General features: G+C 43.4%; 2 protein-coding genes across 8 annotated transcripts in view; one reads left to right on the top strand and one right to left on the bottom strand.

Moving 5' to 3' along the window:
• The window catches only part of Ahctf1 (AT-hook containing transcription factor 1), a 55,134-nt gene extending 41,291 nt beyond the window's left edge, over nucleotides 1-13,843 (bottom strand). For 2 of the 7 annotated variants that reach the window (XM_076548053.1, XM_006974201.4), the window contains exons 1-6: nucleotides 13,710-13,843; nucleotides 9,733-9,860; nucleotides 5,974-6,227; nucleotides 3,508-3,688; nucleotides 2,055-2,262; nucleotides 146-262 (exon numbers count right to left, since the gene is read on the bottom strand). In XM_076548053.1, the coding sequence (XP_076404168.1) occupies nucleotides 146-262; nucleotides 2,055-2,262; nucleotides 3,508-3,688; nucleotides 5,974-6,227; nucleotides 9,733-9,853 (881 nt within the window). In that variant the 5' untranslated portion in view covers nucleotides 9,854-9,860; nucleotides 13,710-13,843. Of the gene's footprint in view, nucleotides 1-145; nucleotides 263-2,054; nucleotides 2,263-3,507; nucleotides 3,689-5,973; nucleotides 6,228-9,732; nucleotides 9,861-12,401; nucleotides 12,546-13,043; nucleotides 13,408-13,440; nucleotides 13,572-13,709 lie in introns of those variants that run through there. The other 5 variants (XM_076548054.1, XM_076548050.1, XM_015993010.3 and 2 more) reach the window with 3 other exon arrangements.
• Nucleotides 13,251-14,672, top strand: LOC121821365 (uncharacterized). The gene is made up of 3 exons (XM_076547163.1): nucleotides 13,251-13,273; nucleotides 13,459-13,959; nucleotides 14,492-14,672. Exons 1-3 carry the CDS (start codon nucleotides 13,251-13,253, stop codon nucleotides 14,538-14,540), a joined length of 573 nt encoding a protein of 190 aa, XP_076403278.1. The 3' UTR covers nucleotides 14,541-14,672.
• Nucleotides 14,673-16,370: the final 1,698 nt, after the last annotated feature.

The raw sequence follows: 16,370 nt of genomic DNA on the forward strand, positions 1-16,370 counted from the left end.
CACGAGGTGTGGTGCCATCACAACACCTGGCAGTGGTAACATAATTCAAACTTTCCAGAACAAACAAACCGTTCCAGTCTGACTCCTTTACTACTACACCCTCAGTCTTAATGACATGTATTTTAAAAACCACAGGCATACTAACCTATCTTGTGTGGACTGAACAGCCCATAAGTAACAGCAATTACGAGGATCATTCTCAGGTTCTTGAAAAACAACCGCATAGACAGGAACCCTTCCACCTTCTAACTGTGTATAATATCTAAAACAACAAAATAATATATTGCTTATTTTTAAGTTAAAATTTTATCTCGGGGGGGGGGGGGAGAAGCACCTCTTGTAAAAACTGAGTTAAAAAGACACTTTTTATACATTTACCTATATTCAAATGATTTGGGGGACCTAAGTCATCTTACCTTCAAGAACACACAAGGGAGGATAAGACCATGCCATGCTAGCTAGCACTCCAGGCAGACCAGGGATGACGACTGCTAAATCACATGCATCTACTTCTGTGACAACTAGCTTTTGAGTCACATGAATACACACCATACTGTATCATTCCTCAAAGAGTACAAGAGACAGATAAACTGCCACAATATTCCAACTTAACCACTGGGAATTTTATTTTATAATCATTGTTATTTGCTCCTTTGCTTCTTCAGAGTCTCACGTCACAGATTTGCTAGGTAGCTGAAGCTAGAACTCCTGATCCTCCTGCCTCCATCTCCTTCCTCAGTGCTAGAGGCACAATGGCACTTCCATGCCTAGCTGCCCTTTGGGTTGAAGTCAATTTTCTACTATAAAAATAGTAGATGAGGGGTTATGAGATGGCTCAGCCTTATAAAGCATATGTTATGAAGACTGACAGCCTGAAGTCAATCCCTGGGATCTACATGGTGTAAGGAGAGAAGAGACTCCTGCAAGTTGTCCTAACAGTCATATGCGCGTGCGCGCGCGCACACACACACACACACACACACACACACACACACACACACACACGCGCGCGCGCGCGCACACACACACACACACACACACACACACTTTAAAAATTAGGGACAAAAAAGTTAGAAACTGAAGCATTTTCATAAACAGCTTAAAAAGCATAACAAGCCCCAAAATAAATGTTAGAGAAAACAATGTTGTAAATGCAACATTTTCAAGATGCTGTTTTAGGCACAATTTAAAAGCAGAGAACTTGAACAGAGAGGAAAAGCCTACAAGATAAAATACCCAAGGAGACACACCAACATACCTGGGGATAAAATTTTTTTTAAAAAAAGTAACAATAAAGGGTAAAGAAATAAACTGAAAATGTAAATGTCCAATAGGCATTGATATATCTCTTAACTAAAAACTAAAATCTAGCCGGGCGGTGGTGGCGCACGCCTTTAATCCCAGCACTCGGGAGGCAGAGCCAGGTGGATCTCTGTGAGTTCGAGGACAGCCTGGGCTACCAAGTGAGTTCCAGGAAAGGCGCAAAGCCACACAGAGAAACCCTGTCTCGAAAAAACCAAAAAAAAAAAAAAAAAACTAAAATCTAGTGTTTAATTTGCTGCCTCCTCTTCAATATTATATGCTGTTTTACCCCCAAACAAGTTTCAATTAAATTATATTTAAGGGAAATTTTGACAACATAAAACACCAAGCACACTTAAACTGGTGCTTTAATCTATTACAGGCAACCAGAGTTCTCAAAGAATTCATGCTATATACGTATTTTATCCATAGTCATCTCACCCAGCAAATGGGTCATCACAATTACTGGAATACCCTTTTCTCTTTCTTCTCTCTGAGCCAGGGTACACTAAGAAAGTCCAGGGTTGCCCGGACCTTTGCTTTGCTGTCCACTCTGGCCTCCAATCTTGATCTTCTGAGACACTAGAAACTCTGAAAGTACTAACCTAAACTCACATGCTAGCTAATTTTCTTATCAAACTATGACTTAGTTCAATAATAAAACTATTGTCATTTTTCTCATACTAATTTTAAAATAATATATTTTAAAAGAAACAATCCATCATAACTAAGAGAAAAGGAATTGTACTTACTCTCTTTTCATGCTTTTCATATTCCAAAGTGCTAAATAGCCATCAGAGAAGCCCACAGCGAGCTGGTTCGTCCTGCTAATGTAACTCAGAGTCGAGACGGCTGTTCCTGACGGGCTGACCAACTGGAAGCACAGGTGGCGTCCTTCTCTCATCACACTCTCTCTGATGTGTGGTACCTCAGCTGGGATGCCAGTTACAACTTCAAGGTCTAAAGAAAAAAAGACAAGCAAGATTAAGAAACTAAGGAAGGGCCAGGAAAGTTCAATTCCCAGACTCCACGGAAGGTGAACACTGGGGCTTGTCGAGATGGCTCACCTGATAAAAGACATCTGCCACTAAGACCAATGGCCTGAGTTCAATTCCTGAGACCCACACGGCAGGAGAACCAAATCCTACAAGTTGTCCTCTGACCTTCACATGTACACCATGGCACACATGTCCCCTCATACATACACATACATGCACAAAAAATAAAATATTTTACAATAAAGACAAGATGAAGATAACTGAATCCACAAAGATGTTCCTGACCTCTCCACACATGTACACAACTCCAGTTCTCAGAGTGCCTAATGTCATCTTCTGATCTCCACAGGCATGAGAATATGCAGGCGAAACTTAAGCTAGGTGGTCATGGCGCACGCCTTTAATCCCAGCACTCAGGAGGCAGAGCCAGGCAGATCTCTGTGAGTTCAAGGCCAGCCTGGGCTACAAAGTGAGATCCAAGACAGGCTCCAAAGCTACACAGAGAAACCCTGTCTCAAAAAACAAAACAAACAAAAATGTGAAAAATAGAACTTAGCTGGGCAGTGGTGGCACACGCCTTTAATCCCAGCCCTTGGGAGGCAGACAGACCTCTGTGAGCTGGAGGCAGCCTCCCCCTTGCTAGATCAAAGCACACTGCACAGGTCCCAAAAGCTACACAGAGAAACCTTGTCTCGAAAAACCAAAATAAATAAATAAATAGATCTTATTAGTACATGTATGGAAACTAATTAATAGCCTTTTGCCATTTCTTCTTTTCATTTTCTTGAGAAAGTCTCATTAAATAGGCTGAGCTGGCCTGGAGCTTTACAGAGTCCATGCTACCCTGAATTCAGAATCCTGCTGCTTCATCTAACCAAGTCTCTATTTTCAAAGTCTATTTACCATACCAACAGTAAAACAAAGTGACTCATCTAAGAGGACTACAGTACCCAGGTACACATAATAAAAGAATTTTCTAAATGAAAACAACTGGTCATTTGAAAAACAATCCATAGCCGGACAGTGATGGCACATACATTTAATCATAGCACTCAGGAGGCAGAGAACTCTAAGCTTGAGGCCAGCCTGGTCTATAGGGCAAGTTCCAGAACAGCCAGGGTTACAAAGAGAAAATCCCATTACACAAGGACATTGAAATGCTCACCCCTCCCCCCCTCGCCCCCCCAGTGAAGAATAACTAAATTACCTGAGGCCTCTACTTCGTTTTGACTGCATGACAAGTCATCCAAACACAGGTCAATAAGAAGGATCTGTCCAACATCAGTTACCACAGCTGCCACTCCAAAAAGCCATCGAAGACTTGGATGTAAATGCTGAGTACTTGCGCTGGCTCCTCCATGATTAATTATAGGTTCAATAGCTGTTACCTAGGAACCAGAATATGTGATTAGCTTTTCTTTTCTTTCTTTTTTTTTTCTTTTTGGTTTTTCGAGACTGGGTTTCTCTGTGTAGCTTTGCGCCTTTCCTGGAACTCACTTTGGAGACCAGGCTGGCCTCGAACTCAGAGATCCGCCTGCCTCTGCCTCCCAAGTGCTGGGATTAAAGGCGTGCACCACCAGTGCCCTGCGTGATTAGCTTTTCTAAAGTGAGAAAATACAACAAACTGTACAACAATTAAGATTTGATATTAAGGCAGGTTAGTGTAGGAGGCCAGCTCCCACCTTTTAAAGGATTCCTATGAGGAGGAGAGAGGGATAAGAAAATATAAGATGAAGAGGAGAAAGACAGAAACACAGAATAGTTTCGGGAGGACCTGGGTCAACACCCTACAGACTTTTCCGTTTATTCAAAAGGGCTTTTTTATAAGAATGCCAAGGGGCAGGGCAAAAGACCTCTCCCTTGCTAGATCAAAGTACACTGCACAGCCAAGTATAGACCCTTCCAAACACCTGGTAACCACGCCCATGGCCAAATCATCCCCTTATGCAGCCCTGTTGGGTAAAGCAAGCCCAGATTCTTGGACCCTGAGATAAGTTCTCACTAGGAAACCTCTGTGAGTCTCCACAGGTCAGTAACTGGAACAAACTTAGAATCATAACTATATGACATTTATGAATCTAAGTAAACATACTGAAATTCTCAGATATACCACAAAATTATGCTATTATTGCAACATATTAAAAAATAAAAATTAAGCTGGGTGGTGGTGGCGGCGGCGGCGGCGGCGGCGGCGGCGGCGGCGGCGGCGGCGGCGGCGGCGGCGGCGGCAGCAGCAGCAGTGCACACCTTTAATCCCAGTACCAGGAAGGCAGAGGCAGGCGGATCTCAGTGAGTTATAGGCCAGCCTGGTCTACAAAGCAAATTCCAGGACAGCTAGGGCTGTTACACAGAGAAACCCTGTCTAAAAAACTAAAAAACTAAAAAAAAAAAAAAAAAAAAAAAAAAACTAAAAAACAAACCAACCCTGATGTTTACTGATAGCTTAGTCTAGTGCTGCTAGTTATTTGCTAACTGGCTCATTTAATGTTTATATACTCTTTTAATTAACTATATGTAATTATCTGTTTCAAGAAGAAATTGAAGCTTGGAACACAAATTTAAAAATTATAAAATTGTTAAGCATACAACTTAAACCTATACTATTTTATTTTAGAACTCTTAAGCAACCACTTTAGAATTATCGAATGGTAGTCATTCCATAAAATTTTAGTTTACCCTTCTGTGGTGGCTTGTATGTAGCTCTCAGATACTTCTCCACCATGCCTACCTGCCTGACACCATGCTCCCTGCCGTGATTATAATGGATTAAGCCTCTGAAACTGTTAGCAAGCCCCCCCCCCCCCATTAAATGTGTTCTTTTCTAAGAGTTTCCTTGGTCAATGTATCTTCACAGCAATAGAACAGTGACTAAGACAAATAACAGCAAAAGAGCCAATGTGCACACCTCCCCAGACAAGATGTTTGCTGCATTTTCTACCAAAGGGGGTGAAACCAGGGCCGAAGAAATGGCTCAGTGATTAACAACAATGGCTGCTCTTCCAGAGGTTCAGGGGTCAATTCCCAGTACCCAACTGATGGCTAACAGCAGATTCAATGCCCTCTTCTAGCCTCTATGGTTATTGCATGCACATAGTACAGACATACATGTATGTAAAATACCCATAACACATTAAATTTCAAAATCTTTTAAGAGAGGGGTACAGATTTCCTGAATTAGTTATAGTCATCTTTTTTTAATGTTGTTTTATTTTATGAACATAGGGTCTCATTGTGTAGCCCTAGCTTACCTGGAACTTACTATATATACATACATGAGGCTTGCCTTGAACTCAAGAGACTCATCTGTCTCTGCCTCCCAAGTGAGGATTAAATGTGTGTTACACCATCCTGGTCATCTTAAAGTTTTTGAAGGGGCCAGTAAAATGGCTCAGATAGTAAAGCTACTTGAGACCCAATGATACAAACCCGACAGCCTGAATCTGATGCCTGGAACCCACAAAAAGATAAGAAGAGGGCTGAGTCCCACAAGTTGCCCTCTGACCTCCACATGAGCATGTGATAATGTACATTTTTAATTTTATATTGAAGGCGATAATTACATGAAAACACATTAATCCTAAGTCTACAGTTCAATGAGTTTTTAAGGTAAACACATCTTGTAAGCTTTCTGCTTAGAAAGCAAAACTATCAAGGTAACTTAAATAGTACATACCCTTCCAGGAAGAACAACTGCTTTGACCACTCTTGATATACCAAGGTCATAAAGACACAGAACGCTCCCGTCGGCTTCTTCCAATCCTATTAACAATCCAGTTCTCTTATGCCAAGAGAATTCTTTCACAGCAAGGACTACAGGAGATTGTTCATTTACTCCACTGAATCTATACGCAGACAACCGCTCTCCTGTTAGAGAGTTTACAACTTCAAGTTGTGGACCACAAGCTAAGTATGCCAGTCCATTTTTCCCTATGGAGGAAAATAAAGGAAGCAAAATGACTGTTTATTGTAATACCACTGCAACATAACAAATCTAGTAGTTAGCTCTTTTATATATGAATACTTAACTTTATTACACAAAGATTACAAATCCTCCTGAATTGGAAACAAAGCATTTATAGAGCACAGCAATCCTTAAAAATAAAAATATAAATAAAGAGCAACCATAGCAGTAAAATCATGCAGTAAAGAGATGATAATGGTGCCCAAATTCATTGTTTTATTTACTCCTTATCACAGCTCAATAGAACATAAAATAACCTAAAGCTTAATGCATTTTAACTTATCTGAAGTCACATAGTTACAAAGTTAACACAAGTATATACAAGTAGATCCCAAGACCAGATATTGTGGCACACCCTGGAAAACCCAACACTTAGTGGCAATAAGAACTACAAAACATGAGCTGTGGTAATCTTAGCGTTTATAAGCTTAGAAGATAGGATACTATAGTTTAACAGAAAGTATCAGAATCCTCTCTTTGTCTCCTAATCCTATTCAAAGTGCATACTTCTGTCTCTAAAGTTACAAGTAAATATCTAATTTGTTTAATGTTACTCATCCACTAAGCAAAATATGAACAAGAAAACAGAATAGATATAGTGAAATGACATACTAGCTGGTGGTTGTGAAAAGAATGAATTACAGTTTCATCTTACAGACAGAATAGGATTTGCTTATTGATGGGTAGATATGAAGAATAAAAAGAATTAAGAACAGACTCTAAACTGGATATGGTGGTGCATGCTTATAATCCCAGCATTTAAGAGATAGACCAAAAAGGGAGCTACATAGTGAGACCTTGTCTCAAAGGAAGAACAAACCCAAACCAAACAGCTATGACATTTTCACACGAGTAACCAGGTGAATGAAGGCCATTTTTCACTACCATGGAAATGCCCACTACTGATGCCTAACAATTTTCTCCTAATGAAAACCCTACCCCCAGGAGAGGCAGGCTCATGAGACCCAGAAAATAAACACACAGCTGGGAAAGCTTCAACTTAAAAGAGTTATGGGACCCCTCCTGCTAGCGAGACTCTGACCAGAACTGACAACAGAGTCACCTGCAAATTGTGACTTCTGAGGACCCTGTATCCACCTGGTACACATGCATACATGCAGCTAAAACACTCAAAAACATAATCTTTAAATTGTAACTAGCTGTGTGTTAATTAGACATTCCATAGTAAAAAAGACTCGAAGTTTTTTGATAACACCACTGAAAATGGGTTTTTGTTTTGTTTTGAGACAGAGCTTCTTTGTATAGCCCTGGCTGTCCTGGAACTCACTCTGTAGACCAGGCTGGCCTCAAACTCAGAGATCCACCTGCCTCTGCCTCCCAAATGCTGGGATTAAAGGCATGTGCCACCACTGCCCAGCAAAAATGGCTTTTTAAAAAGAGAATTTTCAGGCTGGTGAGATGGCTCTGTGTGAAAGGCCTGAAAACTTGAATTCGATCCCTGAGATCCATATTGTGGATTAACAGGACTACTCCAAAAAGCTTCCATCTGACCTCCATGTGCTTACCATGGCACACATGACACGCCCCCCAAAACCCAAAATAAATACATGTATATAATTCTCCTCAGCAGAAATTTTAGAGATTCATGAATGACCAATTATCTTCTAATCTGAATCTAGTATTATTTTGTAACATTTGAAATATATGTATATCTATTACATTTTGACACACAGTCTCTTCAAGAAATGAACAATACTACAATGTCAGGTGGCTGGTATATCCCTTTCGATTTTGGATGTTTAATTAGTTCTGTTTCCTTTGCCATTTCTTCTACCACTTAAGAGAAGAAAATGTGCCTATGTTAGGAATCCAATATGGAGGCTGGAGAGACAGCTCAGAGGTGAAGAGCACTGGCTGTTCTTCAAGAGGACCCAGGTTCAATTCTCAGTACCCACAAGGCAGCTCACAACTGTCTGCCAGTGCCAGCTCTCCTGGAACTGTCTGTAACTCCAGTTCCAAGGGATACAACATTCCATACACAGATATACATGCAGGACACCAACACACATAAAATAAAAGAAAAGAAAAAGAAAAAAAGAAAGGGACCCTCTTCCCATTCTTTTAACAGCTGGGCGGTGGTGTGCACGCCTTTAACCCCAGCACTCGGGAGGCAGAGCCAGGAGGATCTCTGTGAGTTCGAGGCCAGCCTGGTCTACAGAGTGAGAACCAGGACAGGCACCAAAACTATACAGAGAAACCCTGTCTCAAAAAACAAAACAAACTAACAAACAAAAAGAATCCAATATGGCCTTGCCCCCTGGAAGGCCAGATGCAGGTGGACTCCTAAGATTTAAGGCATGCTAACAATACTAAATTAAGAGCTTCCTAAATAAGTTTATAATAAAAACTAAAAAACCTAAGAGTTTCTAATAAGCATTCTAACTTTTTGCAGGGAAATGTTTTTTAGAACTTTTAATTTCTTCCCAGATAAGAAAAGGAGGGTTCTTCTGTGTAAGTATAGGCACATGCACGTACCAATGAGTGTGGAAGGTATTGGGTATCTTGCTTCATTCCCTTGAGACAAGGTCTCTCACTAAACTCGGAATAGGATGGCAGACATCAAGCCCCAGTGATCCGCCCCACACAGCAATGGGGTTAAAGGTGTATAGCTAGGCATGGATAGACGTGTGCAGTTGCAATTGCTCATGGAGACCAGGGGTTAACTCTGGGTATCTCAGTGTAAGAAGACACATCTTATTTGTGTGGCTTACACTCAACTTGGAGCTCCCCATTTTGACAACAATGGCTGGGGAGCAAGGCCTTTCAGATGACCTCTTTCCTCATAGCAATGCTGGGGTTAGACATGTTCCACTACACCCTGCTTTTACATGTGCTGCAGATTTAGAACTCAGGTCTTCATGCTTACAGTAAGCACTTTACCGAGTTATCTCCCCACCCCCATAAGGAAAACAATTAGAATCCACCACCCTATAAATTTACTGGTAATATGTTCCAAAGCATATAGTTTTACAAACATTAGTTATAGGTATTATATAAGAATATTCTAAGTTGGTTTTTATAGAAATTATTATATATACACATTTATATTACAAGCTAGTAGAAACTAATATATACTTATTTTAAAACTAAATTGTAAACTTTTTAAAAAAAAAAGATTTATTTTATTGTACTTATGTGTAGGTGTGTTTGTCTCTCTGTGAGAATATGAGATTGCCTGTGGAGGTCAAGAGTGTTAGACCTCTCGAAGCTGAAATTATTGGTTTATGAGTGGCCTAACATCATAGCTCCAGTCCCCATGACTAAGCAGCAAGTGCTCTTAACTGTCGAGACCCCTCTGCATCTGTGCATGTGTGTGCATGTGTGCATAGGTGTGCACATCCATGAGGTGTAATGGAAACTAAATCTAGGACTGTGAGTAGGGGCAGGCAGCAAATGTTTTATCACTGAACTCTAGTCCCAGATTAGTGAATCTCCAGCAATGATATTTACCTGCAGCAAACTTTCCACGAAGCACGGACTCTAATGTTATCTCATCTTCTCCAAGAGCTTCAATAGTCACTTCCGGGAAATGCAGGAGATCACTCGTCACTTGAGCTGTTAAGTCTTGCATACTTCCACTGTAAATATTTTTTTAAAAGCAAAATTAGTATGGTTATTTGTTCTATTGACCAGTACACTTCATTATTCTAGTCAGATGATTGTGAGGGAAAGCAAGCCACATACAAAAGAAAATAAAGTAAAGTAAGTGTGTACATATGGGTCTACCATAGTCTTGCCTACAAAAATATATTTCCTAAGAAAATATTTCTTTCAAGCAGCCTTAGGGAGATATTCACGAAGCCCGAAGTCCTGAGGATAACCTTGATTTCCACATTCTGTGAAAACTCCTACAGTGTAACTCACCTTACTGCCCGACTTTCAGAGCGCAACAGCAGATACAGGGAAACAAGGGGCTACCCCAGTTTAGGAGCTATCTCTTTTCCACACTTTTTTCCTCTTCCTTTTTGTATACTGGGAATTGAACCCAGTACCTCTGAACAAACATCTTCAACCCTCACAAAGCTGATTTTTTGGTAAAGAAAGAAAAACTACAATGTCCAGACTCCCCAGTAAACTCAAAAATTGAATCTGATACCTTTTAGTAGATAGAAAAAAAAAATCTAAATTATCTTTAATTTCTTATACAAAACTAAAGTCCCTTCATGACTTCTGTTGTAAATAACCAAAAAGTAGGGCTGAGAGATAGTTCAGTAGTTAAAAACACTTGCTGCTTTTGGAGGAAGCCACAGGTTTGGTTCTCAATACCCACATGGTGGCTCACAACCACCAACATAACTCCAGTTCCAGGAGACCCAATACCTTCTCCTGCCCTCCACAGGCACCAGGTATGCATGTATGCATATACACAGGCAAAACACCCATACACATAAAATAAAACCTAAAGTTCTGGTTCAATATAAAAGCATCTTTCTGAATGATGAGATGAAAAGCAGAGAGGACAGAGAGGAAAGAGAGGGAGGAAGGACAACAGGAATTCTGAGAGACAAGCTGGCTCCGGTCTTGAATACTAACTATCAAATCTAGTCCTGGTGACCCTATCTTGTTTAATGCACTCTGAGTTCCAAAGAGGCAGACTCCCTCAGGCTAGACATGGTGTCACAGACCTATAATTTTGGTATTTGGGAGGCAAAAGGAGGAAGATAGCCACAACTTCCAGGCCAGTCTGGTCTACATGGTCAGTTCTAGACCAGTTAGGGATGTACTGAAAGACCTTAGCTAAAATAAAGCTCAGAGCTAACAGAGTTGAATGCAAGCCTATGCCATCAGAATAGTAATTCGGATACAAAGTCGGTGCTTCAGCAATAGCCTCAGTGTCCAAAAGGTAAAGAAGCAGGTTAAAAAAAAAAATCACTTGAAAGAGAGAGCAAGACTAAGTGTAATGTAGAGAGGGAAAGTACACTAGATGGATACACAGTCAAGATCCAGGAATCTCAAGACTCACAACAGGAAGGAATAACAGGGGAAAAGACTGGGCAGGTTGGATTAGAATCTAACCTGAAGCAGAACTGCTTTGTAAAACAAACTGGACTCAAACTCTCAGATATCCTCCTCCTTCTGCCTCCTGAGCACTGGGATTAAGGGTGTTTGCCATCACACAATGCCACAATAAATTTTAAGATGGAATTTTAAGCCACATATGGTGGTGCACGCCTTTAGTCCCAGCACTTGGAAGGCAAAGGTAAGAGAGGATCTCTGTGAGTTCCAGGCCAGCCTGGTCTACAGAGATCCAGTACAGGCACCAAAACTACACAGAGAAACCCTGTCTCAAACAAACAAACAAACAAACAAACAACACTGTGCTGGGTAAAGTAGAATCCAAGGGCAGCGATCTACATTCTGACCTCCAGAAGTTTACATTCTAGAAGACGGCATTCATAATCACAATATCAGACACAGGAATAAAATGCTACAACAGAGATTGAAATCCTAGAAACAAACTGAGATTAAGAAAAAAAAAAAAAAAAGCACAGATGAAAGGTGGTAGTTAGGGGCAGGATTTGAAATGTGAGAATTTAAAAAGGTAAGCTGGCATGCCAAACTGAAGATGAGCCTCAAGACATCAAACACCTTTTCAAGAATGTGAGTCCAAGAGTGGCGCTGATTCTGTATAACTGCAATAGAAAAGCCATGAAATGAGGCTGGATGGAATAGCCATGCTACAGAGATCTTTAAACTAACCTGAAGAACACTTCATTCTTGGAGTCTCTGTAAATCTTATAAAGTTAGGCTCTAAAAAGGAAATGTTTTGAGTGGAGATCTACGGCCCAACTTTAAATGTTTACAAAACAATTAGGTTGCCTTACAATTGGTAACATTTTAATACTAAGTTACTATGAGCCTCACACCTGTAATCCCAAACTATTCCCCGGGTTGATGCAAGGGGAGTGCCAATTCAAGGACTGCCTGGGCTACAAAGTGATAACGGTCTCTAAAAAGAGGAAAAAAAAAAAAAGTAAAAAGAGTAGCTCAAGGTAGTTCACGCGCCTAACAGTGTGAGGCCATAGATTCAATCCCCAGAACCACCAAAAGTACAAAATAAATCACGGAATACGGTCTTCACATAGCATGTCATGGCCACATGAAGTAAGTAAACTCACCCCAACAACTCTGTCTTTCAAGAAGCTGACAGTTAAAGCTCAGCAAAGAGACTTCTTAAAGCCCACGGATCCTTTAGGATATCAAAAACCAAATTATGTTTTCTTCTAAAGAACCCACGTTCTTTGAAATATGTCTCCAACTGTCTATTAAAACAAAACAAAAAGCAAAAACAAAAGACAGCGGCTTGGAGTGTTGATCGGTGGTGGAGCGCGTGCTTAACATGCGCCAGGTGGTAACTTGCATCACTGGCATCAAAAATAAACAAAAATAATAACGCTCACTTTCCTGTAACAACACATCTCTAGAATGAATGCCATTCGTTTTGGGAATCCCCCCCCCCAAAAAAAATCAACCGATCCCACGCTTGCCTGGCATGTGTGAGGACCTGAACGCGATTCTCCACCGTACCAAAAAGAACCGTTCCACAAAGTCAACAAAAACCACCTGTCTCAAGCAGACCAGGTCTACCTATCAATCCTAAAAGCAAATATAACCGACTCCCCAGAAAGTCGCCCAAAGGCCCCCCTAAACCTGGCAGACCAAGTTCTTGACACGGTTATCTCCAATGTCCCGTACCAGGTCCATTCACTCCGGTGGCCCGCACCACCCGGCCACCGCCGAGTGAAACTTTCAGGACTCACCCGAGCCAAGCACAGGACCATGTGGAGCCCACGCCAACGGAGGAGCGACCCAGAGCGCCCGCCGCTGCCCGCGGGGGACGCCCCACAAAGGTCTCCATCGCCCCGTTACACCACGACGGGTCGGGGTCTCGAGTCAGGCCCGCCCCGGGTGGCCGAGATCCCGCCCCCGGGCGCGGGAGAGGAGCGCGGAGATGCGACTCTGCCGCCATGTGCCAGCGCTCGCCTCCGGGGTTATGTAACTAACGCCCGAGCGCTGGAACGAGCCGCACCGGTCGCGGCTCGCGGACGCCGCTTCCCCGCGCGGAGAGGCGAAGGAGCCGCCCGGCCTAGGCCCCGGCCTCGCCGCCCCGTCCGCCCCGCCCTCGGCGCGCGCGGGCCTGCCGCTTCCCCACCCTACCTGAGCCCCGCGGGCCAGGCCGCCGAGGGCCGCGGCGGGCGCCTGCTGCTTCCGTGCGGGTCCGTCACAGCATCTCCCGGGAGACGCGGCCCGGCGCGCGCGCCCGCCGCCCGCCGCCCGCGGAAGCCGCTGCTCGCTCAGCGGCTCGCCGGCCCCCACCACCCCCCGCAGGCCCCCCGGGGAGCGCCTTCTCGCCCGGGCCGCCCAATCCCGGCTTCGAACTCGGCCGCTGCCCGCGCCGCGTCCTCCCCGCCGGCGACTCGACTTACTGGGCTGGCGCTGCGCGGGCCGCGCTCTGCGCACTACCCCGGGCGCGCTGCCCGAACCCCACACACCGCCTCTCCGCCGAGGAGGGAAGGATCGCGGCCAGGGCGGGGAGCCGAGCGCAGATCGCGCTGCGGGGCCCGGACTTCTCGCGAGGGTTCCGGCCTCCGGCGCCGACTCCGCGGGAATTTTCAAACTTTCCCTACTAGGCCTTTTGCGGAAAGGGAGGAAAGGGAAACTGCTTTGGGAAGAAAGGTTCGTCTACGTACACCGGGGTCTCGCCGCCTCCTAGGAGTGGGTGGGAGAGAGACTACAAGTCCCACGGTGCTTTGCGCGCTGGGCGGGGCGTAGGTAGTGGGCGGGCTTCGCCAAGCTCATGGCCCTGGTATTCTGGCGGCGGTTCCTGCTGGCAGCCAAGCGATAGTCTTTCCTCTTGGACTGCTACACTTGCCTCCGTGTTTTCCGTTCTGTGCTAACTTTTCATGCAAAAAGCGTACCCCAGACTTGAGAAGTGTTTACTCATTTTCCAAAAAGCAGTGTGCTCACGCCTCCTAGCCTGATCTTTTGTCGTCTGTCTGAACCTGGGTGTCTTCTGCTGACAGCACGTGCGTGGCATGCACGAAGCTCTGGGTTTCATTGCGCCACACCTAGGCTACCTTTTTGATTTGTTAGTATTGAGAGACAGGAGTTAGACTCCTGAGTAGGCAGACAGATAGGGAGAAGGACTGTGGCGATTTTCCAAGATAGCCAGCTTCGTCCTCAGCTGGCAGCTTTTGTCTCCTACCAGCAGGTCTCCTACCTGCGGATGGACTGGTACAGTTAAGTTCAAGGCCTGATCAGGACACATCACGCAACCGTGTGGGATCAGTCACCAGCCATTAAGTCTGTCTTCAAACTGACCAACCCGAGGGAGGAAGACTCAAGAGAGGCTTTAAAACCCCAGGCCTAAGAGGACACGGGATTTTTCAGCTTCCCTAGTACCTGTTCTGCTTTGCAAGAGGGTCTTTTTCTCTCTGTGTGTGCTGCATGTGTGTGTTTCCTCGCTCCCAATAAACGCCTTTCAACTGCTAATTCTGCTGCTACTTCTTGTACTTTGCCTTTTAATTCTCTGTCTCTCTCCTTTTTAATTGTATTTTATTTCCTTCTTTCTTTCCTTCCCTTCCTTTTTCCTTCCTTTCATTCATTCATTTATTCATTAATTAATTGATTAATTCATTAATCTATTTATTTATTTATTTATTTATTTATTTATTTATTTATTTATTTTCTGAGACAGGGTTTCTCTGTGTAACAGCACTGGCTGTCTTGGAACTCCTGGCTGGCCTCAAACTCAGAGATCTGCCTGCCTCTGTGCTCCCAACCCCCAGTGTTGGGATTAAAGGCCTGTGCCACATTTTAGTTATTTTTTGTTGTTTTTGTTTTGTTTTTTGAGATGTGGTTTCTCTGTGTAGCTTTGGAGCCTGTCCTGGAACTCTCTGTGTTACCAGGCTGGCCTTGAATTCAGAGATCTGCCTGCCTCTGCCTCCGGAGTGCTGGGATTAAAGGTGTGCGCTACCACCGCCCAGTCACATTTTAATTCTTTAACCTGTAGTGAAAACAAACTCAATCAAGACCCTTAGACTGGACTGTATCATTTCTAGACTGTATCATTTTAGGAGCGCATCTCAGGGATTTCTTCTGTAGATTATCAATATCTATCAGTATCTCTCCTTGAAGTGATACTCTTAGCACCAGATACTTTTCAAACAAGTATGGAATGCATCTTTAATACTGAGTTGCAAATAAAGGATTATAAGGAGGCTGAGAACTCAGACTGGAAGATCTCTGTGTGTTCAAGGCTAGCCTGCTCTACATAGCTAGTTCCAGGGTTACATGAAGAGATCCTGTCTCAAACAAACAAACAAACAAACAAACAAACAAAAAGAGGGAGCAGGGAAGAGAGCAGGCGAAGGCATTAGCTGTGTTAGTCAGTAAAACCTACCTTCATCACTTTCTCCCCATGTGCTTTTAGAGAGAGAGCTGCCTCTTATAAATGTAGTATTTTTATCTTTATGGCTTTTTCTTTATTCATAGCAAGCCACAAAGTTGCAGTGCTTGTTTGCATACGGCATTAGTCTCAATGGTAGCAGAACAAAGTTAAAGAGGATGCCTTCTCACAGTAGGAGCTCTGTGGTCTATTTTGCCGGTGGCGAATGAGTCGTGTTAAGACTGTCTCATGTATACCATTGGCCTTGACTCCGGGGCTGGGATTACAGGAGTGCACCCCCCCATCCTCAGTTTTAGGTGGTTCTGAGGATCAAATTCAGGGCTTCATGAATACTAAACAAATACTCTACCAACTGAGGTACCCTGCCCCTCCCCAGCCCTCTTTCTCATGAACTAATTTTTTTTTAAAGATTGATTTATTTATATGTATACAGTGTTTGCCTACATGCATGCCTACATGCCAGAAGAGGGCATCAGATCTCATTATGGATGGTTGTGAACCACCATATGGTTGCTGGGAATTGAACTCATGACCTGTAGAAGAACAGATGTGCTCTTAACCTCTGAGCCATCTCTCCAGCCCATGAACTAATGTTTTTATCTGGTGCTGGGGATTGAACTCGGGATGTCTACTCCACCCTGAGCCCCATTAGATAGACTCTTCAAACAGAAAACATCCC

Source organism: Peromyscus maniculatus, chromosome 11 (assembly GCF_049852395.1).
Source record: "Peromyscus maniculatus bairdii isolate BWxNUB_F1_BW_parent chromosome 11, HU_Pman_BW_mat_3.1, whole genome shotgun sequence".
Taxonomy (NCBI): domain Eukaryota; kingdom Metazoa; phylum Chordata; class Mammalia; order Rodentia; family Cricetidae; genus Peromyscus; species Peromyscus maniculatus.